Below are 24,381 nucleotides of genomic sequence, written 5' to 3' on the forward strand. Positions count from 1 at the left end.
ATATCTTACTTAAACAGGCTGTCTTTCATTAGTTACATATTTTAAAAATTACTCATACGCCACGTGGTAAGTCAAGTAAATATATTTGCCATTTAAAACAGCTCTTTCCTTATTATTAATATTCTAACTAATTATATGTGTTATGTGGCTACTTAGTCCACTGTAACCGCCGAGGGCTATGCTATACCCTATGTGCCGCCCGCAACCCAAGTGAGTGCGCACCCACTCTCCGGCGAACTCGCTCTCCGTCTCCGGCGGAGTGGCTCCGGATATTTCGGCAACAGAAAGCCTGGCTGCGATAGCCGGAGATTTTCCGAGCGAGGGAAAACCGAGTGCCGAAGCGTCGCTGCTGGCAAACATTTTCCATTTTCGCAGTCCTGTAATCAGTTGTGTATAGGACACTCGCGTGCGCGCGTCGAACGGTTTCTGGCTTTATTCGAGGGAAAAGTGTGTGGAAAAGTGTGTGTCTGACGGCGAAACGGTAAACGGGGAAAACGCTGCGCGGTTTTTGCTGCTATCGAGTTCTTCTTTTGCTGGATTTTATATATGGTAACGATTGTTGCTGCTGCTGCTGCTGTATCATTGAAAAATGCAGCTTTAAATTTAACTTAAATGCTAAAACTTTGCAAGTGGCTTTGAAAAGCAACGCGAGAGTTAGGACAAACAAGTTGGAGGAAATTTTCCAGCTACAGCTGCTGCCTCTGCCAGCGTCGCAGTCGCTGTTCGAGATAAAGGATATGCCCGGATCTAAAAGATACAGTTTTTCCTCTTGTTTCTTTTTCCGCTGCTGCTGCTGCTACATTTGCTGCTTGGCATTTTCCGCACAGCAACAACAATCGTTGAGACAGGACCGCAAGTTTTGCTAAAATGTATCATAACACCAAATGAGCAGAGTTGGGAAGAGTGAGCGCCAAATAATGCAAATAAATGAATAAGCCCAAATCATTAACAAATTAAAACGAGGCACGCAAAGAAGGGCAGGAAAATATAAATATCGAAAGGAGTCAAGTCAAGTGCTTTCGAGGAGCTGTTTGCTGGCATGCTTTGAGGTTAATACCACCCACCACCACCCAACCAACCGCCCACTACCACCCATCTCAACCATCAGCCATCCACCAACTCCTCCCACCTCCCTCATCTCCGTTTTGGCCAATTTCTCCGTCTGCTTTCGCCGCTTTCTTCGTCACCGCCGCCATCCAAAGGCATCGAAGGTAAATATATATATGTTATATTTTAGCCGAGTGTGTGTATATAAGTCAATGGGCCAACAAACTAACCTACAAAGTAAACAAAAGCGTTACGCTACAAATGCAAATTTTTCGCACACATGCTCAAGAACTATAAACAACAACTCATTTAACTGACGCCATGCCCCCATAAAAAAACCAAAAACAACGCAGCTTAAGACTAGAAATGAAAAAAGAGAAAAAAGGAAAACAAACAGTGAAAAGGTGGAAATGGCACGGCAAATGAAACACAACAAAGCAAAACGCACGCTTCTAAAGCTATTTGTATAAAATTTTAATCGCATGCGATTTATTTGACTAGGCGCCAAAGTCGCACGCACGCACACCAGCTCAATTTCGCACACATGCAGGCTAGTGAAAATTCACACACTCACCTTGGAAAATGCGAAAAAACAGTCTCGAATATTTTGTTTATTTTTCGCGAAATTATGGAAAATATTTATGGGCTCTATTTGAAGTTTGAGCTGTGCCAGGTTTTTCATTCATTCAATTGAGGAAAATAATGAAAATCTTTGAAAAACGCATCAAAGAGTATTTTTGTGAGATTATATTTAAAATTGTATGTGAGGCTTCGATTTACTATTGAAATGTTAATTTTCATATTTATTTAAACAAATAAGAATCTGTGTTTGAAGACGCACCTGGCAGCAATTGTTTACTGTTTACGGCACTGTGAAAAATATTTTAAATTGTTCATACATATTTTTAACTTTTGCCAGAAGTGTCGACAACTTGTTTATAATTTTCCAAAATAGTGAAGCTTTACATATGTTATATTTTAGCATTGCAGTCATATATGAAAATCGATTATAGTAGCATATTCCTAGAGTAAAAGATTTGTTTGTTTTATTTCCTATAACAATATTACAAAATTAATTATTCCCGAAAGTGGCAACACTCTCTTTATAAGGCGCTTAAATTGCATCATTAAAAATTCCCATTATTCAGCCCAATTTCCGTGTCATTTAATCCGCGACAAGCTGTTACGGAGAAACAAACAAACAAAAGTTGTGTGCAACAATTGATAAGCAACAAAAGCAACTATCGTGCTGCCTGGCAATAAACCATAAAATAAATGCCAATTCCATTTAGATGCACAAGCCGATTAAAAAGTCAACTTCTACTGGCATAGTTTTCCAACTCGTGCGACATTGATTCGTGATCGATTTGGGTTTAATCTGAGGGCTGTCGAATTGTAATCCAATTTCAGCGATTCAAAAAGTAACTTCAAGTAGGAAAATCAGAAAATGCAATTATGTGATATATTTTTTTTCTATATATTTATATTTTTATTTTAAGCGATATAAGTACTTACCAAGTTGGGAATCCCAACCTTTTGAATTACTATTTCTGACGAGTGTTACACGACGAGGTCCTTGCTAAGCTAAATTCGCTGCGATCTATTTATATAATCCTTTGTACTATTTGGCCAACTATTTTAAGTGCTTCTAGCCGAGAAAAGCTGCATCTGCATCCTAAGAATAAAATGAACTTGGTCGCAGGAAGCTGGATGAAAAACACTTAACGCGCAACTAAGCGACAATTGTTGTTTTGTGTGGCATTTAAAAATAGAATCAAGGTGCGCTCTAGTTTCATTCATCCACACACAGACACATCCCCACTCACTCACACAGATGCACAAACACTCACACAGATACAGGTAAAGAGCCTACATAAAAGTGGCTGCTGTTGTTTTGCAAGTGGGCGAGTGAGGGGCAAAGGGGGTGGTCGCCGGGTTGTATGCTACACGAAACTGCAAATAGAAAAGTTATAAATAAAATTCACGCGAGCCAACATTGAAAAAATGAACTTGGAAACTGTAAAAATAAAATAAAATATAATAAAAAACCGATGAGTGGATGCTATATAATGGCTGATCATTCAAACATTCAATTATTGAATGAGCATCGATGACAGCCCACAAAATAAATATTGGTAGATGATATATGTTAAATTTAAACATTTTGTGCAGCACATCTGGGCACTATTACTTACCAGTTAAAGGTCAAAACACCGTGGCCTTGGCCAAAAGGAAACTCTAAGGAAAACGCAAAGACACGCAAGGCAATGCCAAAGGAGAACCGCAGCTGTGAGCTGCAAAGTGATTCAACGCTTTTCGGCTATAAAGTGCCTAATCACTTTGGGTGTTAGATGCGTGGGCCATTCAATGACACTGGTAATTACTGGCCCAATCGAATGATATTGTCTTGGCCTAAGTGAGTAATGAGCAAAGGGCGTGACAATCGCCAAACGTCCTCCTGTCTTCGTTGAATAATTAAGCCTGGTCAAACGAACTGACTTTCAGTTAAGTAACTTACACAAAAGGCCAACCAAGTATCAAGTTACCGAAGAATATTATAACAAAATACCTGCGCACATATAGCTCAAACTTTAGATCTTCATTTAATAATATTCCGGTATATTTTCTTCGTACAAAATATAACCACAAACCATTTAAAGTGCTTTAAATATGTACATGTAAGCATTTTATGCCACCAAAGGCAACCGCAAGCCATTCCCAGCGTGAACATCAATTTGCCAGCATTTGGCGACCATTAATGGTCAACTTATCGTGCAAAAAAATACTCCTCCTCCCATGGTTAAAGCCATAAAACATGTGTGCAGGCATACACACATATGCAACAGCTAGGAAAAAAAGGAATCGTTTAGCTTTCAAACAGCAACAAACTTGAAATTTATATAGCCAACCGCCAGATGTGTCTATAAAACTTGCACATCCCATACGAACATCCATTTTGCGGAGGTTTTCCCCATTTTTTTTTCTTTGTTTCCCTCTTATATTTTTATCACCAGCTGATAAGAGCAAAGTTTGTCCGAAAGTTAGCGCCTGTAGCCGTAACACGCATACGCCATGTGTTACAAACATCCGATGGAAAGCAAGAAAGAAAGAAACGAAACGAAACGAAATTACCCGCAATTTCAGAAAAGTTAAATGTCTTTGCAGCCGAGCATTTTGGTAACATTTTTTAATTGCCCCACTGGGGGATGGGCGGAAATCCACATTTACAAGCGAACATATGTTGGCAACATGCAATTAACAAGCCAAGTCCAAGCACTCCGCTGATGAGTACAGCGAAAATTGTGCAGGGCTCGACTATCACATACCCGGCACTGACCTTTTTATGAAAACAAAATGATTTCAATCTTGAAACAACTCTTTTTTGCTATAACCATACTATAATAAACATTCCCTTAATAGTTAAATCATACCCTAGTTTTTTACGAGCAGCCTATTAAAAAGAGTGGCAACAACTATGCTCAGCCACCCACGCGGACCACTTACAGGCATTAATTACTATGTCGGGCCTGCCAAGTCAGCAACGAGCCACGAAAAGTTGAAGGACCAACTGGAAAAAATATTGCATACTTTTCGGAATTTTCCCCCCAATTTGGGCAGTTTCCACGCTTTTCACTCTCTCTCTGTTTTCTGACAAGTTGTATGAGTTGCGAGAGTTGAATGTTTCTTTTTATTGCCATTGCCATTGTTTTTGTTGTTACCGTGGCCCGTTGTTCTTGTTTTTGGCAACATTTTTATATTATTTGGTCGGCTTATTGTTCTTGTAGATTTTCATGTCCATGGCGAACAACAAATGTTGGGGAAGAAGAAAAAAGTTTGTTATGTAGTTGATTTTTCGCAGAACAACGTTAAGTTGAGAAAACAAATTCCCAAATATGTAATTGGTTTTTGAGTGCGGCGGGTAACCAAAGTTCTGATTATTCGTAATGTTTTAAGAATAATAATTTCGTCTATTTTTTGACTAGTTTAACGGAAATCACATATACAGACAAATTATATCACTGCTAAGCAATTATGTTCTCTAAGCCAATTTAACTTGCTTCGATCGAATTTGACTTGTCCTTGGCGGAAATAAATTAAGTCAGCTCATAAATTAAACCAATCCTGGCAAGTTTTGCGGCTCATACACCCACGCAGCAATAAGTTCATGAACATATCTCGGCATATTTATAGCTTGGCCAAAGCCCGCTAAGCTTTTGCCATTTTGGCCAAGAAAAGGGCACAGCCACAGACCGAATGATTGTCTGCAAGTTGGCGCATATCGCCGAACCGGAAGTTCCGGGGGCCAACAGGGTTAGCGGGTGGAAATATCCTCGAACATCCGTGGCTCTCCTTATAGATTTGTGTGTGTGTGCGCCGATGTAACGACTTATTGTTCAGAATTTCGCACAGTTGAATACCAAATTGTGAATGCCCAACTACTCCCCCAAAACCGAATAATTCCAGCCGAGAAACGCAGCCCATTTGAAGTCGTTGCAACTATTTTGGCAGTTTCCTTACAAGGCTTTTTGTTGGCCTGGCCAACAATGAAGTCAGTTTCTTGTTGGCCATTGCCAAAAATAACTGCATTTTCTGGACGAGGGAGTTAGTAAAACTTTCCCCATGCCCGGAAGTGCAGCGTGCAAACTTTTTTATTGCTCGCCTGCCAGTTTGCATAGAAGTCTCTAATATTCTGCTTGCTGCCATAGATTGCATTTTTAGTAAGTCCTAACGGCTGCCAAATTAATGAATACTGATTGCACCAGAGATTGTCAGTAACAAGCTTCCGCCATCACAATTTCCCTCAGCCCTCGGAATCTAAACATGTGTGTATCCTGAGCTGATTGCCATCTAATGCTCGAGTGAATCCAAGTGGCCCTAACACTCGAAATGTATACAGTTCATGGTTAAGTTTATCATTCCAGCCGACTGTAAGTGCAGGAATTGCTCATCTGTGATTGCTACTCCATTTTGGATGAGACCACTTCAGCTGCAATTTTGCTCCAGGCACGCTTGAAAGTCTTATTTCGGATGTGACTTAAGTTAAAAGCGTACAAACATTGGTGCAACTATACAAATGTTGTTTTTCATAGGCATTTTCGGAAAGAATTTAACAGAAATTTAATTAAAATGTACAATTTCTTCAGAGAATACTAACTACACATACTGCAACTAAAGTATCTCAGATCCTTTTTCTAAAAATACATTTAAATAGTTACTTCCGCCATGATTAACATCTATTTAAACCACATTTCACGTTATTTACTATTTATATCCCAAATGTTAATGGCTTTACCCACAAGTTCGGTTACTCTTTATAATATATACCCCTAACGATATCCAGGTGCCGGCAATTACGTGTCGCGTGCCGGAAGTGCGATTAGAGCATCAGGAGCGACTAATAATGGTCCGGAGCTGGGTTCGCTCCTTTGTTGATTCTAGATAGGTGAAAATGCTTTGCCAAAATTGCTTCTCCCTCTTATGTTTAACTAAAAAATTATTGCAAACTGAGAGCGAAAACCATATGCTGCACGCTGCTTTTCGAGACTCCTGGGAGTCGTTTGTTATTGCTGCCTTGAGCATTCAGCTGGCCCGGCTTATCTGGGATGATGTTGTGGTTGCCAGCTGGAAAATACCCTCTTAAATTATCGCACTCGTTTCCATTAACAACCGAAAACTAACTGCTAAGGGGGAGGGGATTTTCATCAACACTTTTAGCTTTTAGCTGATTTCCCCAAGCGAATCTCAAAGTGAATGTCAAATGGTGGGGTTAAAGCCGAGTTTATGCAGTGCGAAGCTAATAGAGCTCAAAAGCACTTTGTTGCATCCTCATAGTGAATAATGACTTCCGTTCGACTATCTCATAACTCGCTGATAGGCCATTCGTATTCGTATGTTGGATCAGGGCCAAGTTCCTATCTCTTGGCAATCGGCAGAATATAGTTTGGCACAATTACCAACTTTAATTATGCGTCATGCTGTCTGATTTGTAAAAGATATAATTTATAAATAAATTGATATCTAACATGAGTAGCCTCTTTCCTTAGTCTTTCGCTTCAATTACATCATCAATTATGCATTTAAAGTGAAATCAGAAATTAGCAGTCAACCATTTTGGAGCTAACACCATTTTGTGACACCATTTGTCAACGTGCTCAACAATTTAGCAATAAATAATTAATTAGCATAAACCATACATCGGCTTGCAAACCATCAACTTAGGTGTCTTGTTCAGTGCAATCAGGTTGAATAATTAGAGTTTGCAAAACAATTAGGCCATTAACTGCAATGCCCAGAAGGCACACGTCAACATCAAACTGCCCAGAATTGATCAGCCAATAATTAGGATAGCGTAATGGCAATGCAAATGCACTTTGGGTCGAGTTCACGCGAGTATTCCTCCTCCTCAAACGTACTTCATTATTTTCCCATTCAACATAGTGTCCCGATTTGGCCTTGGACCTGGCCAAAAGCCGGATTGAAAAGTGTTGAAAGCCCTTCATCAGCTGTCGTCATCGCTTGCCTTGGTGAAAAGCCACGAAAAAGCCGGAAAAGGGAGTAAAAAATGGCATATAATTGGCGTTGATTTATTGTCTTTTGTAGGCGCAACGAGATTTGCCCACCAATCTTATGGGCGAGTGCCAGCCAAAGCTTAGGCAAAAAAAATTCAATTGTAGTCTGCAGCACGGCAATTGGCCCAAAAAGAATGATATATACAGACCCAGATATGCCGTGAATATATCCGCAATTTAATAATGCTCTCGAATTTCTAGTGGCTCTGTGGTTCTTGTGGTTGCGTGCTGGATCGGTTCGGTCCTGGAGTTCCTATTTAGATATCCCTGCCTTTCGAGCTTGGCACTCCTCTCATCGTGCCATTCTGTCTGGGTTGTCCGTGAAAGTGGCATGAAACCAGCAGGAAATGACAATGGAACCTGCTCGGAGACATGAAAGCCGCACAGTGTCGTTGCGATTAAAAACTAGAGCTTGAAATAAATTTTAGCAATTAAGGAAAGCACAGAAACATGGTAGATTGAAATTGTTATGGCCTAAATGTAGCTGTGAAAAATGCCGAGAGATAGCCAAGAGAATAACAAATTTTAATAATCGATAGATACGTGTATAAACAAATTTACCTGGCTTAGGAGATATCAATTAATGTTGAATTTATGCTTTAGCATATAAACTTTAGCTTGAATTTAATTGGATTTTTCATTTTAAATTGCGTTTAAAGTTTGTGGCTCCTTGGTGAGTTTGTGGCATGTTTTCTTGCTAAATTTAATATTCGTTTTATTTGTTCGATGCAAATCATTAGGAGCATCCCGGTAGCTGCAAAATTGTATTTATTATACAAATACCCTCGTGGAAAGCAAATTCAAATATTATTTTGTATAAATACATAAACCACTGTTGACAATTTCAGTTTAGCAGAGTGGGCGGCCTGGCGTGCGTTCTTGTTTAGTTTCGGTTTTAGTTTTAGTTTTAGCTTTCTTTTCCATCATTCGAGTGGCATTGCATGACTGCATGCAAGCTGGTTCTGGTTCTGGTTCTGGCCAGGCCAAGCCTTGTCCTTGCCTCGAAAGCTGCTGCTGCTGCTGTTGTCGTTGCCATTTATAAGTTTAGGTCCTGACATGCCACACAGAACCACGGGACCAGGACCCGCAAAGCCCCCTAAAAGTCCGTCGCAATTCCCCGTATCTTGGCAGCAACAAGAACAACACAATTAGACAAATGAATAAACATACAGTTCTTGGCAACAAGAAAATTTGCATATCCCATTCCCAGCGGACTTGAGTGCACTTCAGTGTCTTGTGGCCTCTGTGTGCGAAAGTATTTCGTGTTCGTATTTGCAATTGCCAATTGGCTAATAGGGATTTTCACATTATTACGTTTGCACTATGACCTGGTTTAATATTTAATTAGCTTCGCCCTGGCAATGAATGGCTTCGACTCGACCCGCTCGGTTGGCCGTCTGTTCGAGGGTGTTCGTGCGCTCTTTGCCGGAAGCACATGTCGTATACGTGATATTTGACAAACATTTTACATGCACAGGCACACACACATCCACCCACAAACGCACACGCAGGCCTCACCGAAACTGCATTTAAAATCTGGTGTGTTAAAAGGAATGTGGCACTTGGAAAAATTACGCTGGTGTGAACATTTATTTTTAAACGCAGGTCTTGAGCAATTACTGCTGTTCCTTTAAGCCAATACTAATTACGGTCTTGGTTGAAGCGTTTAAAAAACTTTTAAGTGTTCTAGTGTGGGTATATATTTTCGTTAAGTGCATGTGAGGAAATCCTGACCATAGTAAAGGCGTGACTCCAACATGGTTTCAAATGTTGTAAAATGCAGGCAATTGCATGCTCCTACCACCCTACCCTCATTTATTCCACATTTTACCACCAATTTTCCACCCCACTTTTCCCACCGACTGGGCCACAGAGATTTGTGCAAAATAGAGTCATGAAATTAGTTGGCTGCAGCTCGAGCAGCTAAGTATGACATTGTATTCGGTTTTATGGCTCTCTTCGCGTTTAATGCTATTTATGCTAATGGCAGGCAACATTTAGCAGTTGCTCTTGGCTTAAAGAGCTCACTCGGCGCATTTTCACGGCTCCGTCGGGTTAAAGCTATTGATTCCACTCTGACTTTGGCCGCATAAATATTTAAGACTTACTTTGGCGATTTATAAATTATTAATGTATTCAACAAGAAAGTTCGGAGGAGCCTGAAAGCCCTAAAGCTACTGGGAAATTAAGTTTCGCATTGGAAGTTTTGCCAAGCTGATTTAGCGTATTCTGATTTTGGCAACAGCGTTTCTACGGTTGGAAATGGCTAAAATTCCTTAAAGTAAATATTTTGGTTAGCTTTATACATTTCTAACTTTATATAACAGGAGGCGGTAGCGTATCACTCAGCATTTAGCTGAATGTATAAATAATATATGATGAGTGGGTGATAAGTATCATCGAAAAGAAATAGAAAAAGTTGCTAGGTACTTGAAGCTGTGCAAAAGGAATATAAATACTTTCACTTGGATTAAAACTGTCAAAGCTATTTCCTTTCGCAGTGACCCCGTTTTTCGGCTAGCTGCCGCTTAATCAATTCCAGCTGAAAAATAACCGTGACGTCGGAAATGGAAAACCCCCTGCCGCGCCGCTTTTCCGCCCTAAGCTAACAAGAGTCCTGGCTGTGTGTGTTATGTGAGTGTGGGTGGGCGCAAATAGAATGGAAATGCAAAATGGAAATAGAGTGGAAATAGTCCGCAGCACACACTTTTTGACTTTTCGCTGATAAATATTGAAGTGCTGTTGAAATTTGTCAGAGAGAAGCGCAAAAAGTTCGCCGAAGATTTGATTTAAGCTGATGCAGGCGAGTCATTGCGAGAAAATTCAATTTGTGGATTTATGGGATTGGATTTACGAATTGGTTTTATTATGATGAATGCGCAATAAACGTAATCGAATAGTCAAATGGGAATTAGACAAGAAATATGTTCGACTAAGACACGAATGGAAAAGCTTTAAACATAGATTTTTAGACCATTTCCTATAATCGCATAAAGTTTATTTACTTTCCTGAGACCTCTAATTACACTTCAATAACAACCTAAGCTGATTTGCATAGTGTTTGTGCGTTCGAAACGAATCAATCCGACCGTCAGAATGAGTTCGCTTTCCATTCATTTGCATGTTGAGTGCGCATTAATTTCATCTGGGCAACAGCATTGCCCCGCCCCCAAAAAACACCGCACCCAGCGCCCATTTCTTGCGGCAGAAATAAAGGTGCTGCAAGTGCACCAAAGTGCGCGCATAGCTCGATTCGCCTTTGATTTATGGTACGCAATAATAATCTTCATTTGCATGTTGCCTCAGGCGGCGCGAGTCAACAGGGCGTATACTCGATGCCATTATATGCAGGTGTAGCTGCGGCTACGAGTTGCGCTTCCGGCAGCTGCAAGTGTCCTTGCCCCGACTTTCAGCACTGATTTATGTGGAAAGGGAAAAATATTTGTAAATTGCGGGTGTATTTTAAAATTTGTACGGCAGCATTTTTAAATTGCTCAGGCTTAAAATGTATATGCCTAAGCATTTAAATTTAAAGACTCCGCTATTTTCTATAGTTTTAAGATAAAATGTATAATTCTTGCATTATTATTCGCAGTGTATCAATCTCACCTGCTCTCTATTTTCCATTTCGTTTTAGCATTGGTAGCCTCATTAGCGACTTAGTAGAATGGCGCAAAGGAAACCGTAACCAAAAACCACCAAAAACGAAATAAAAAAAAGATACGCCGAAAGGGATTAGGAGCAGCAGCCACTGAAAAGCTTGAGAGCCCATAAAAAAGCACAAAGAAATTGAATACTCACAGCGAATTTTAGGCATAATGAGTTCGCTGTCGCGTCCCTAAAAACCGAGCACCTCAAATGCAAATTGATATTAAGCCGCCAATCATAATCAGCACCGATATTAATTAAAAAACCGCTACCAGTCAACAATAATCAAGCAACCGCCATGGCCTCACCACCGGAGAGTCCCATCGAGGAGGTGGTCTATGAGTTGGAACACACACGAGTGCCTAAGCCCATTCCCGTTGCCCTCGAGGATCTGTGCCGGCAGACCAAGTTCACCAAACAGGAAATCCGCGTCATGTACAGAGGATTCAAGACGGTAGGAAGCCATGTTCTCATAAACTGAAGTCGATGGGTTCCAAAAGTATTATTTTTTTAGATAATAACTTTTAAATAATATAGTTATTTTTATGCCAAGAACAACTCGTTGACCAGCTGCCATGTAAAAACGAACGCTACTTAAATGTCTGTCATTTTAATGCACACGCGTTTTGAATTTCATTGCAAATGAATTCGCTCCTTTCAAGCGATTGTGTGTCCAAGCACTTTTACACCAAAGAGTGCGGAAAAAGGCCAACTCAGCGAAAAAGTTTCAATATGTGGGTCAACAAGAGATGAGCTCCGGGGTCAAGTAAATGGATAGTTTCAGCCAGAGAGTTCGCCTTATTGACAGTTTGCCCCATTGATAGTTTGCCTTTGTGATATTTGGCTCGCTGGTAGTTTACCTTATTGATAAGTTTCGTTGGCTGGTGACTTGTACTTTCGATTTCGTTACGAAATAGATGGAATTCTAAACTTTTTAATTTAGCAAATGATAAGCAAGAAAGTAGAGCATAGCTTTTTTCATTCGACTACTGCATTACTTAGGCATTCATGTACTTGTAATTAAATGATCTCAAAAGTTTGGGTTAGTCCTTTTTGCCCTTTTGGAACTCGCTGTCCCTACATTTGCCTTTTTCTTTATTAACCGAGCAAACACTTACTTTCATTGCGATTTCATTTTCATTTTTTTTTTTCGCAGGAATGCCCCGAGGGCGTGGTACACGAGGATTGTTTTAAGGATATCTACGCCAAATTCTTTCCACATGGCAGTAAGTATTTGTGTGTGAATAAATGTCGCCCATTTGGGGTGTGTCTGTGTGTGCGGGTGCTGTCGCTAAGGTCTTATGCTTTTCCTTTTTATAGTAGCGCGTCATAAAGCGCCATTTAAGCGAGCATTTCGTCCTTGCAGCAGCTGCCACCGAAATGCCAAAATACCCAAATAGCTAAAAACCAAAAAAAAAAGAAAAAAAATCACCCTGACACGCCTACTTTGCTTATGTTCTATTTATACAGATTCGAGTTTATACGCTCATTATGTGTTCAAAGCGTTCGATGTTAATTGCAATGGCGCCATTAGTTTTCGGGTAATTATTTCTCATTATATTAACATCTACGCAGCATTACGTATATTAATACGTTTCAATGTTTATCAGGATTTACTGGTCACCTTGTCGACCTTGCTGAGAGGTTCTGTGTATGAGCGTCTGCGTTGGACCTTCAAGTTGTACGACCTGAACGGCGACGGAAGGATCAGTCGCGGCGAACTGAGTGAAATTATTTTGGCCATTCACGAGCTTATGGGTCGGAGACCACATCAACCTGAGGACGATCGCAAGGCGAGGGATCAGGTAAGATAACAGATATTTAATACAAAGGGGTTCTGCTTTATTAAAGTTTCTATGGCCTAAACTATAGTAAGTACAAGTTTCGACCTTGGTATTCTGCTCGTACCGCATTTAACAATCGATGCTAGGCTTTAATCAACTTGTTCGAGGTACAAAGGAAAATCTCTGCTTATCCGCAATGAGCATTATGTTCTAGGCCATTCTGTTGAAATGTCTATCTGCATATTCATCGCACTTCCTCTGGCGCAGATTTGCATGCTTCATTCTTTATGCAAAAGCCACACTTCATGAAACGTGAAGCATCCGCTGACGTTAGCCGGGCGCACAGTGCGTATGAGTAATTATGATTGGGAGCACACACAGAAGTATACAAATTAAACCAAATACGTTTGTATTGAATGGTTCTTTTTATTAGAGCCAACTGCTCTGAATTCTGGTATCTTACGAACCAAATGCAAATCAAATTTATTCAGGCCGCCAAGTCTTCGGTTGGAGGCAGCGGTCCCAGCAGAGCGCTTAGTCAGCGCCTCGTGCCGTCTGGAGTTCCGTGCCTTCGACGGTCACCCAGCGCGCACATGCCCGCCTCGCATTACGCTGACCCTTGCACATCGCTTTCGCTAAAGCGAAATGCGTTACTGGGCTGGCTCAGCGTCGCCGATGTTATTGTTGGTCCATCCGGTCTTGGATGGCATTTCGGCGGGTCGTCGCACCCCTCTGACTTGCTCGTGTTAACTCCTCCTTGTCTTAAGATGAAGTCGTCCCCGGATTCAATGGTCTTAGATGGTTGTTGACGTTTGGCTTTCAGACGGTAGATAAGAAAGATGATGACCAGGGTTATTGAGGCTGTGGAGGAGACAGAGCAAAAGATCCAGGTGTTGCCTGATGGCAGTCGGGATTGGAGGTGGTTGATGTGCTGCAGATTTTTAACGCTCATTCCGTGAATTGATGACAGACTAAGGCGCTCTAGATGCCTCAGAACGTTTACTTGGGCCATGGCTGAAACTGCGGCTTTCTTCTTTGATGTTCCGATATTGTTGACGTAAAGGGTGCCGTTTATTTTAATTTTTTCGGTATATGATACCAGGTAAGTTCCTGATATCATCCGGCTTATTCCCTTTTCGTCGGTGATATTTATCGTTACATCGTTGGTGATGAGCATTCCCTCGTCGATCATGGTGACTGGGTCCAAGTGTCCAGGCTGGGTGTTGCAATGGGCGACCATGCCAGAGATGAGTTGTTGTGCGCAAGTTGGCGCTTTCGATCTCCTGCAGAAGGTGGTGCCCGCTGATACATTGCAGTCCTTGACCGCGAAGGTTTCCGTACCGCAATCCGCGACCGTGCTACCGTCCTCGAAATCTAAGATTCTATTTTCATGCTGTACTGGGAATATTCTTATTTTTCTACAAGTTAACAAAGGCTTCGGAAATTTTATTAAAAAGTACAATAGGTCTCGATTTTGAAAAGTTTTTATGCTAGCTACCTCTAAAATATCTGACACGCTAACGTTTGTGGGATGTTTACTTTCAATCTCCTTTACGTCAACGTCATTCAGGATTATTGGACTTATTACGTTTAATTTAGAAAGGGTGATTGCAAGTATTAAATTTTCAAGCTCTTGAATTACAACACGGTTTTTTGCCAAAATTGTCTCGTACAAATGTTCTGTGTCTAAGTTGTCTGATTTTAAAATAGAATTCATGGATGAGGTCAGTGTGCTTAATTGCAATTGTATTTTGTCGTTTATTTCTATCTGTCCATTTACCGAGTCCGTTAGCTGTCCCTGTCTAAGCCTCACCTGGTCCCAGTCGTCAGAGTCAGGTGTCCCCGCTATTGCTTTTAAAGCAGTCCCTATGAAATTAAGACTACGGGCATGTCGGTGACGTACCTTTAGTGTGTCCAGAAGAGTCTCTATTCGTTCCAAGTCCGTTTCAAGTACCCGTCTCATGTGCTCCTTCACGAAGAAGTCCATTGCGTGTTTCGTCTCGTCTGCGTAAGTCTCGTACGATGTAACGTTCGTTGTATGTCCCATGTAACCGTACTCGTCCCATAAAGTAATATCTCCGTCCATTATTGGTATGTGGTTAGCGTGTGAGTATTCGTTTAGTTTTATGGTCCAAGAGGGAGTTGTCAGTAGGACTAACGGGAGTAGCAAGTTTCCTAACCTAAGTGCGAAAAATATAAAATATAGAGAGTAACAAACGCCACTAAAGTATAAAAAAGTGATAATATAAAAAAATGTAAAAAAAAAAAAATTTTAAATTAAATTGGGCACCCTCTTAACGAAGGTTGTCCTTATGGACCACCCTCCCTTTAATAAGCACTGTCGTGCCCAGATCAGCCTCAATGACCTCTTCTGAGCAGAGTGGCGTTAATTTGGTACCCAGGCGTCTGTTGGTTTTTAACCAGACTTTTTCGCCTACTTGGTACTGCTTATTGTCTTTGTGTTCATTTGAGTACCTAAGTGTTTTCTCTTGAGCCTCTTTGATCTTGTCTCTTATTGTGCCCGCAAAATCTGGTGGAATAGCGTGAACTATTTCATGAGGCTTTTTATTTGTAACCGAGTGGACAGTTCTGTTATATTCTATTGTTGCAAATAGAATGAGGTCGGTCGTCTCGGTTATGTTTTGATCTATCTTGATGCACCGTGCGATTTCTGCTAGGGTGCTATGAAATCTCTCAACTTGGCCATTAGACGTGCTGTGCAAGGGGGGCGCATTTGAGACCTGTATACCATACCTATTTTCTAGGATGGTTCGTATGGTTTGTGAGTTGATAGACCTTTCATTGTCGCAATAAACTGTTTTTATTTTAGGGAACAGATTTATTAGTTGTAGTATCGGAGTTTTGATATCTACGATTGCTCTTGAATCGATTGGTTGGACTATAGCGAATTTTGAAAATTTGTCGATACAAGTTAGAAAATGCTTTTGATCAGTTGAAAATATATCTATGTGGATAATTTCCCCAGTATAACCGGGAATTGGTGTTTCCGCTATGGTTTGTTGCACTGGGTGACGATTGTATTTTGCTTTGGAACATGTTCTGCAATTTGCGGTGATTTCTGCCGCTAGCTGGCCCATTTTGGGAAAAAAGTAGTCACGAAGGACCTGTTTTACGTTTTCCTGTCCTGCTCTATGGGCCCTATTGTGTTCCGTGGTCATAATTTCCCTTTGCTCGGTACTGTTTGTTATATCGGTGACCAAGCTTTTACAATGTCTAAATGTCGTCGAGGGAAAAGCGACGATTAAATCGTGCTGAATGAAGGCGAGTATAGGTAGCTCGCAGTGGATTGCATTGACGACATCTATTTTTACTAAATCTTCTAGTGAGCGAAGCAGTGTTGTGCGGTCTGTAAATCGCACAATGTGACGCGTTTTTGATTTAAAAAGGATGATCGACTTTATAGACGGGAAATCTGCCTGTTCGATCACTATTTGGTTCCTGAAACAGTTTACAGGTTTTTCCGTTGACTCTATAGTGTAGGTCAACGACTCCTCGCTGTGGATAGTAACGATGTCGGAGTGTGTATCGTTATCTAAAGCATTTACGTTTTGCCGCGACAAGGCGTCGGCTACGTGGTTTTCCTTACCCGGCTTGTAGAACACTTGTGCGTTATGTTCATCAACAAACGCTTTCCACCTTTTGAGCCTGGGATTCGGATTTTTATCCGACATTGAACCGGTCAGTGGTTGATGTCGGTGAAGATGTTTAACTTCTTTACGCCATATAAATAGCTTCTGAGATTTTGGAGTGCCCATACTATTGCTAGTAGTTCTCGTTCATTTGTTGCCATTGAAATCTCTGTTCCGCGTAACGTACGAGAGATCATGGTGATTGGACGACCTTTCTGTGAAAGAACAGCCCCTAGGCCGCTTCCAGAGGCGTCAGTGGTCAAGTCAAATGGCTGAGTGAAATCTGGGTATGCCAACATGACATCCTCAGACTCCAGGATGTTTCTAAGTTTTTCAAATGATTTTCGCTGCTCGTTGGTCAGCTCTAGTTTGACTTTCTTTGAGTGGTTTGCACCAATTTTTCCATTGTCACCTTTTAGAATATTCGTCAGAGGTCTTGCGATGCTAGCAAACCCCTTTATGAAACATCTATAATAACTGGCCAGTCCCAGAAATGACCTGAGACTGAACAGTGTTGATGGAGGTTGAAATTCTTTTATAGCCTTAACCTTTTCAGGCGAAGTTTTAATTCCCCCTCGGGACACTATGAATCCCAAATATTCTACGTTCTCCTTAAAGAACATAGATTTTTCTACAGACACTCTCATGCCTGCATCGCACAAAGTTTTTAGGACCGTGTTTATATCGTTGACATGACTCTCCATTGTTTGGGAGAAAATGATTACGTCATCGACGTAGACATAGCAAGTTTTACCGATGTGATCTCTCAGAACATCATCTATGGCCCGTTGGAAAATACTAGGGGCATTTTTTAAACCAAAGGGAAGTCTGCAGAATTCATACTTCCCATTGTTGACCGAAAAAGCTGTCTTTTCTCGATCGCGCTCCGCGAGCTCAATTTGATGGAAGCCCGACTTCAGATCAAGAGTCGTGAAGTACTGGGCTTTTCCAATGTTCGACAGTATGGTCGATATGGATGGTATAGGATACTTGTCATCAATTGTTTTCTGATTCAGTTTTCTGAAGTCAATAACGAGACGTTTCTTCCTATGACCTTCTTCGTCAAAACCCTTCTTATCAACAACCCAAATTGGGTTATTGTAAGGCGACCGGGATGGTCTTATTATTCCGTCTGCTAGAAGTTGTTTAACTTCTGAATTGACGAAATCGGCTACACCCATCGGATATGGGTAAAGTTTTGAATATACAGGTTCCCCGTCAGTGCGGATCGTGGCGACCGTATTTATATTAAAGGGGAGGGACTCGTTTGGGTCCGCAAAGGCTTTTGATCTGTTTTTGATCATCTTTTTAAAATCTTCGTTGACGGCGTTTGGCACGTCCACGTCATTGATGTTAATAAAGTTTACATTTCTGCATTTTGAGTAAAAAATCTGCTCTGTACCATGATCATGCTCAATGATGTTTTTTGTTAGATCAATTTTTGCATTGACCCTTTTTAGTACATCTAGTCCAACAATTCCGTCATATCCGTTCAGGTTGTTTAACAAGAAAAAGTATGACTTAACATTGAATAGATGGATCAGACACTTTTGTTTTATTTTTGTGTGCCCATGGATTGATGTAACTTCAAATGGTGTTTCCACCGGTTTGAAGTGTTTTAGTTCAGATAAAGGTTTTATGTAATTTTTGGAGGCTCCTGTATCTAACAGTAACCTGATTTCCCGCCCCGCTATCGTACGAATTATGTACGGGAGCAGGGACGTTCCCCTAAAAAATTACATGATTCCGAATCGGACGTGTTATCTGCCTCGATTTCCGCTGCTTCGTAGGATGACTTTACCCTATACTCCTGGTCATGCGACTGCTCTTGGGTCGTATGGTTCAACCATTGACGACTGCGAGCTGTCTGCTCGCCCCTAAATTTAGAACGTGATGTGGGATCAACGTCCATTGGTTCAGGACCTAGATTTTGAGAATAGCTTTTACGAGGATTATTTGATTCACTGTTCTGTTGCGTTTGGCCTTTATGTCCTTGGTTTTTAGAAAATTGAGAGCCTCTAGTTTGGTTACTAGTGCCCGGTGCATTATTGTTTTGATTTCTCTGGAAAACACCCTGGGAGTTGTTGTGGTTATTACCTTGTGGGGTGTTATGAAAACGGTTACCCTGGCGACGGTTTTCTGAATTGTAGGATTTGTCCTCTAAATTTTTATTAAAGTTTGCAACGAACCAGGCTCGCTCATTGCAAGACTCTGCCCGTTGAGCCACAGCCAATGCTGATGGCAAATCTTTGGGCGCAGCTGAGAGAACTACATGTCGGACTGATTTTTTTAACCCGGTCACAAAAGCGGTCAAAGCGTCCTGCCGTGACCTATTATTTAAGATAGCGGCAGTATTTGTGTCATAAGACAACAAAGTCTTACTAATAATAAGAGTTAGCTTTCTCTCAATCTCATTATAAAAAGTCATTAGGGGAAGTTCTCCCTGACGCATAGTAAGCATTTGTTGTTGCGTTACCTCGATTGGAGTTTGTTCTGCATAAGCGCAGTCCATTCTAGCTATTATAGCATCAAAATTTAGTACTGTATTATGTGACGTAAGCATTACTCCCGCGGGGCCTATTACCTTGTTACGTATGATTCCTACGGCCTGGTAGGTTCTAGAGCTACCCAAATATGGTTTGTAGATTTCGTAGGCGTTAACTGCTGCGGTTCGCCATGCCACATACTCATCTTGTTTTCCGTCAAAACTTGGTATGGACTTTACTAAGTCTAGTGGTTCATTACAAGAGATAGCTGAGTTATGTGGTATTTGCTCGTATACCACTAGGGGTCCACCCTCATTTACTCTCTGCCTATTCTCAACCTCTTTAAGCTTTTCTGAAAATATTTTTTGTTGATGCTCTAGTGCGCCATTTACGGCCGCTTCCATGAGTCTAATTACATCTTTATTACTAATGGTACCTGAGGTTTTCGCCTGTTCTTGTGTTGCTGTTGTCTCTTGTTGAAGGTCCTGATGTTGATTTTGAAATTCCTGGTCGTTAACCATTTTTACTTTGTCTGTAAAGCCGTCAATTAAGTTACTTAATTCTATATCTTCGTCGGTCTCAGTACCGTCAATGTAACCCCCTTGATGGCTATTATTTCTTATGTCTTTATAGCTCTGTATTAAGTCTTCGTCACTGTCGTTGTTTTCGTTACTGTTTCTATACATCGGACAATGATACTTTTTAAATTTTTTTTATAATTTGTATGAGAAAGAGCTTAATTTTCCTTCTTCATCATTTGTTTTTTTTTTTTTTTTTTTTTTTTAAATTTGTAAATGAAAATCGCTATACCTGAACTTTTAATTGCAATCACTTTTTTTTTTATTTCGTTACTTATTATGTGTATTTTTTTTCAAACATTGGCACACATGTCTGGTTGACGTTAAAAGAGGTAAATTGAAAATAAAGATCTCACTTACATGTTATATTGGTATACTGGTATAATAAAAATGCATCGAAGACGGTAGCTGGTTGATCCGTTTATCCTCTGGCTGTCGTTGATTTAGCTGATTACTGTTGATATGCAGCGGTTTTCACTGTTGCTTGTGCAGCGTTGTTTTGCTTTTGTATTAGATAATTTTGTTTGTTTGTTGCTGTTCACTATTATTGTGCAGCGCGCGAGTCCGAAGTGTCAAAGAAAACCCGATTACGAGACCTTGATTTCTAGATCTTTTTACTACGGATTTTAAGGTTTTACGACACTTAAGCGCGTTGGGCGTCAATTAAACCAAATACGTTTGTATTGAATGGTTCTTTTTATTAGAGCCAACTGCTCTGAATTCTGGTATCTTACGAACCAAATGCAAATCAAATTTATTCAGGCCGCCAAGTCTTCGGTTGGAGGCAGCGGTCCCAGCAGAGCGCTTAGTCAGCGCCTCGTGCCGTCTGGAGTTCCGTGCCTTCGACGGTCACCCAGCGCGCACATGCCCGCCTCGCATTACGCTGACCCTTGCACATCGCTTTCGCTAAAGCGAAATGCGTTACTGGGCTGGCTCAGCGTCGCCGATGTTATTGTTGGTCCATCCGGTCTTGGATGGCATTTCGGCGGGTCGTCGCACCCCTCTGACTTGCTCGTGTTAACTTACACACGGAATGCATAAGTCGGGAATCGAAATTGGGTGGGTGAAAAGAGAGCAGGGAAATACGGATGCATTCGTGTGCGGAAACAGCAGCGGATATTTTACTTAATGATGAAGGTTTCACTTTTTCCCGCGGATAATACTTAAACGAAAATGCCAATGAAAAGTCGCTGAAATTGAAATGAGCGATTAAATTGAAAATGACTTTGTGCCAGTCAACGAAATTTATAAGAGTAATAAACGGAAATGGGAGTAAGGGCACTATAACTTAATTTAATAATCAGTATAATAATACTAATTTAATTTAATTTAATGATCAGTAATAGGGATATTTCGGTGTCTTTATAAAATTTATGTATGCTCTTAATATTTAAAGAGTCTTTCAGTTACTCATTGTTTTTTTTACCTTTTATTATCCAGGTTGATCGTGTGTTCCGCAAATTGGACTTGAACCAGGATGGCATTATAACGATAGAGGAGTTTTTGGAGGCCTGTCTGAAGGACGACTTGGTAACTCGATCGCTGCAAATGTTCGACAACGACCTTTGATGACAAGAGGGGGAGCTAGAGCCAGGGCTACGCAATTCCAGGACTATAATATCTCTTATAGATCTTTAAGTGCAATAAGCAACTCTAAGGAAGTGACAACCCTAAATAAAAATACAAAAATATTACAAAAAAAAGAGGGGGGAAAACCCCAAGCAAGCTTGAAAAACACCAGTGAAATTGATGGAAAACGAGGAAATGAAACATATTAGTAATTAAAATTAGTTTAGGCAAATATCGAAGGAAGAAATCTTTAAACTTTATGAGTGTGTTATTATATAACTAACGAAGAGGTCGACTAAGATTGATTATAAAGAATATGTAATTTTTTGAGCATATTATGAATTTAATCCTGCCGTGAAAAGCGAATTGGTCTTATATATATATGTATTTACTATATAAATATGTACATGTATGATATGATATATGTGTAAATGAAATTGATTTCGACAACAGAACTAAACTAAACCACCAAACCAAATGTTTGATTCAGGAATGGAATTGGTATACCGACAACAAGAGAAACCGAGCTCTCAACACGATTTACTTTACTATAATTACGCAATAACAAATAATAGAATACTAAAGTATAAATTTACACTTAGCTAAAAGAAAAGTTACCAAACAAATGGATTTCCTTAGTTCACCTTTGTAGTCATATATCCGATTTAATTGATTTGAAAGATACTTTTTTGCTTTACTGTCAATTAGGAAGGAAAACGCGAATTGCAGTATAAATTAAATAAATTCAGATTGTGGAAAGTTCTATTAGCCCCATATGTTTTAATGTGTGTGTTATTGTTTTGCATCAACTAATTGAATTTACAATTTGTCTCAATAAAGCTATCTCCCAGCCATATTGGTTTAAAATGGCAAAAAAATAGATACTACATAAACAGATGAATAAATAATGCCTGGGTTTTGTGTGCCCGACCAACCACCGATATATAAATAGCACTTGACAATTACGCTTGATTTAATATTTATACAAGGTCGTGTTGATTTTTTAATGATAAATGCAATTCTCAACACGACTCTTCAATTAAATTACATTTTTATTAAATTACACTTGCCAGAACATATTTACACACAAGCACGCGACGCTTTGCCCGGTTTTTCGTGAAGCCCCCAGATTTTGTACACCCATTTCATCATTTCCCAAAAAAGCTTCAGAGGAATGTCTTTGGGAATGTAGAAAACTTGTGCAGCGAAATGAAAATGTAATAATATAATAATAATGAAACGCGACCGTTTTTATAAAAACATTGAATGCTTAATTGTGCGTGAACAAGACAAGACAATCAATGTGGTTTGATATTTCCTATTTCCGCTTTTAGTTGTACACATTGTTCTTCCATTGTTGCTTCAAACAAAAACCATTTTCTGTATAAAAAGCCTTAAGCGAAGGACACTAGGAAATGAAATGAAAATCAGGAATCAGTGGTTTAATGACGTCACAAGCTTTTCATTTAAATACTCAACTTAGCAGGTGTCGTTTAAAATGTGTTAACTGTGTTTTAGACGAGAAATATCTAAATGTTGGCCTTTGAAAACTATGCCAACCGTAATTATTACACGTAGGCGCTTTATAATGATTCAACCATAATTTAATTTAGGTTGAATCGGAGCTTCAACAAGCCTACAACTTGGTTAAGCATAAAAATATTTAAAATTTTTAAGCATACCTACCAGGCAAGGATTCTTCCACCATTCTTCAGACAGGGTTCAAATATAAAACGGAACGATCAGTTAAAGATACTCCCATCAAAACGGCAAAGCCATTTAAAGCGATTCCATCATCAAATAATCTTAGCATTAGTAAATGTGTTGAACAAGAACATTTTGTTGAATATAAAAGTATTCTTGTCTAAACAAATACCTATGCGACCTACTCGTTAAACCACCCACGATTTCTAACTCTTAAGAAACGATCTATGCAATATGAGCGTACACTGTCCAAAAACAAAACAAAAAAAATACAAAAAAGCAACTAATTGATATTAATCTATCATTCGAATTGAGGAAAGCTATGTGTCTAACTAGTCAACATAATAAATAATGAAATTGAAACGCTTATACTAATGTTAAAAACTTAAATATTAAACTAAAGATTATTTATTTAACCAGTCGAATTGGAAGATACTGTTTAGAAATCGGTTTTAGCTGCTAAATGTCCGAAAAGATAATTATCTAGATTATCCAAAAGCTATGTCGAAATCGACGTTTAATTTGTACTAGCTAGCTGGAATCAGTTTCCGAATCTAGAACATAATAGGTGTAACTAAAGTGGTGTAACTTATTTTTAAAACAACGTTTAATTCGTATTTCGTTAAAAGTAAATTTAATCCAAATGTACCTATAGTAAATGTAAATTACGATAATAATTTTTTTAGCAAAGATTCCATAGAACATGATGGAATCCTAAACCTTTTGTTAACTATATAAATGGTTTGCGCTATCCCAATAATAATAATAAATAACAACAAAATAATTAACAAAGAAAACGTGGTTAGTGATTTGGATTGTTTATAAGTAAATTATAGTAAGCTCTTTAAGCGATTACTTATATAAAACACCTACAATAATTAATCTAAAAAATGACTACAAAACCATTTGCGAAAAATTCATTATTTTATTATTATTCACTAAAAATGCTGATATTGCCCTTAAATATTCATTATTCTTAAAGTGAAGCTATTTGTTGTAAACATTTCAAATTAACACTAATGAATAGCTTTCCTTAAAAGAACCTAAAATGTGTTTATACCAAAATCCACTAAAATGTACCTATAGTTAAGTATTGTCTACTTAGAAAATACATAATGGAATTTAATTTTAGTAAATCACATTACGGTTTAAGTTCTCGAACATTTGATTTAAAATTGTGTTGTACTTAAGTTTTAGTCTGAAAATAAGACCTACAATTTAATAACAGAACAAAAAAGTTTTCATGCCACTTAAAATGAAAACCAACCAAAGATTAAGAAGATACATTTAAAAACAAGCCCAACAACAAATTGGGTAAAGAGTAAAAGAGATAAACCATTTTAATA

General features: G+C 39.4%; 1 protein-coding gene across 5 annotated transcripts; it reads left to right on the top strand.

Moving 5' to 3' along the window:
* The first annotated feature begins 353 nt into the window (after positions 1 to 353).
* Positions 354 to 24,312, top strand: LOC6729674 (Kv channel-interacting protein 1). Of its 5 annotated transcripts, none has more exons than XM_016177540.3 (7): positions 354 to 549; positions 828 to 1,211; positions 11,254 to 11,718; positions 12,421 to 12,490; positions 12,735 to 12,805; positions 12,875 to 13,069; positions 21,203 to 24,312. In XM_016177540.3, exons 3-7 carry the CDS (start codon positions 11,563 to 11,565, stop codon positions 21,329 to 21,331), a joined length of 621 nt encoding a protein of 206 aa, XP_016036336.1. In that variant the 5' UTR covers positions 354 to 549; positions 828 to 1,211; positions 11,254 to 11,562; the 3' UTR covers positions 21,332 to 24,312. The 5 variants fall into 5 exon arrangements, with proteins under 5 accessions (XP_016036336.1, XP_039151732.1, XP_016036338.1 ...); XM_039295798.2 differs by having other exon boundaries at positions 849 to 1,211; XM_016177542.3 differs by having other exon boundaries at positions 893 to 1,211.
* The last annotated feature ends 69 nt before the right edge of the window (positions 24,313 to 24,381 follow it).

This window comes from Drosophila simulans, chromosome 3R, assembly GCF_016746395.2.
Source record: "Drosophila simulans strain w501 chromosome 3R, Prin_Dsim_3.1, whole genome shotgun sequence".
NCBI lineage: Eukaryota > Metazoa > Arthropoda > Insecta > Diptera > Drosophilidae > Drosophila > Drosophila simulans.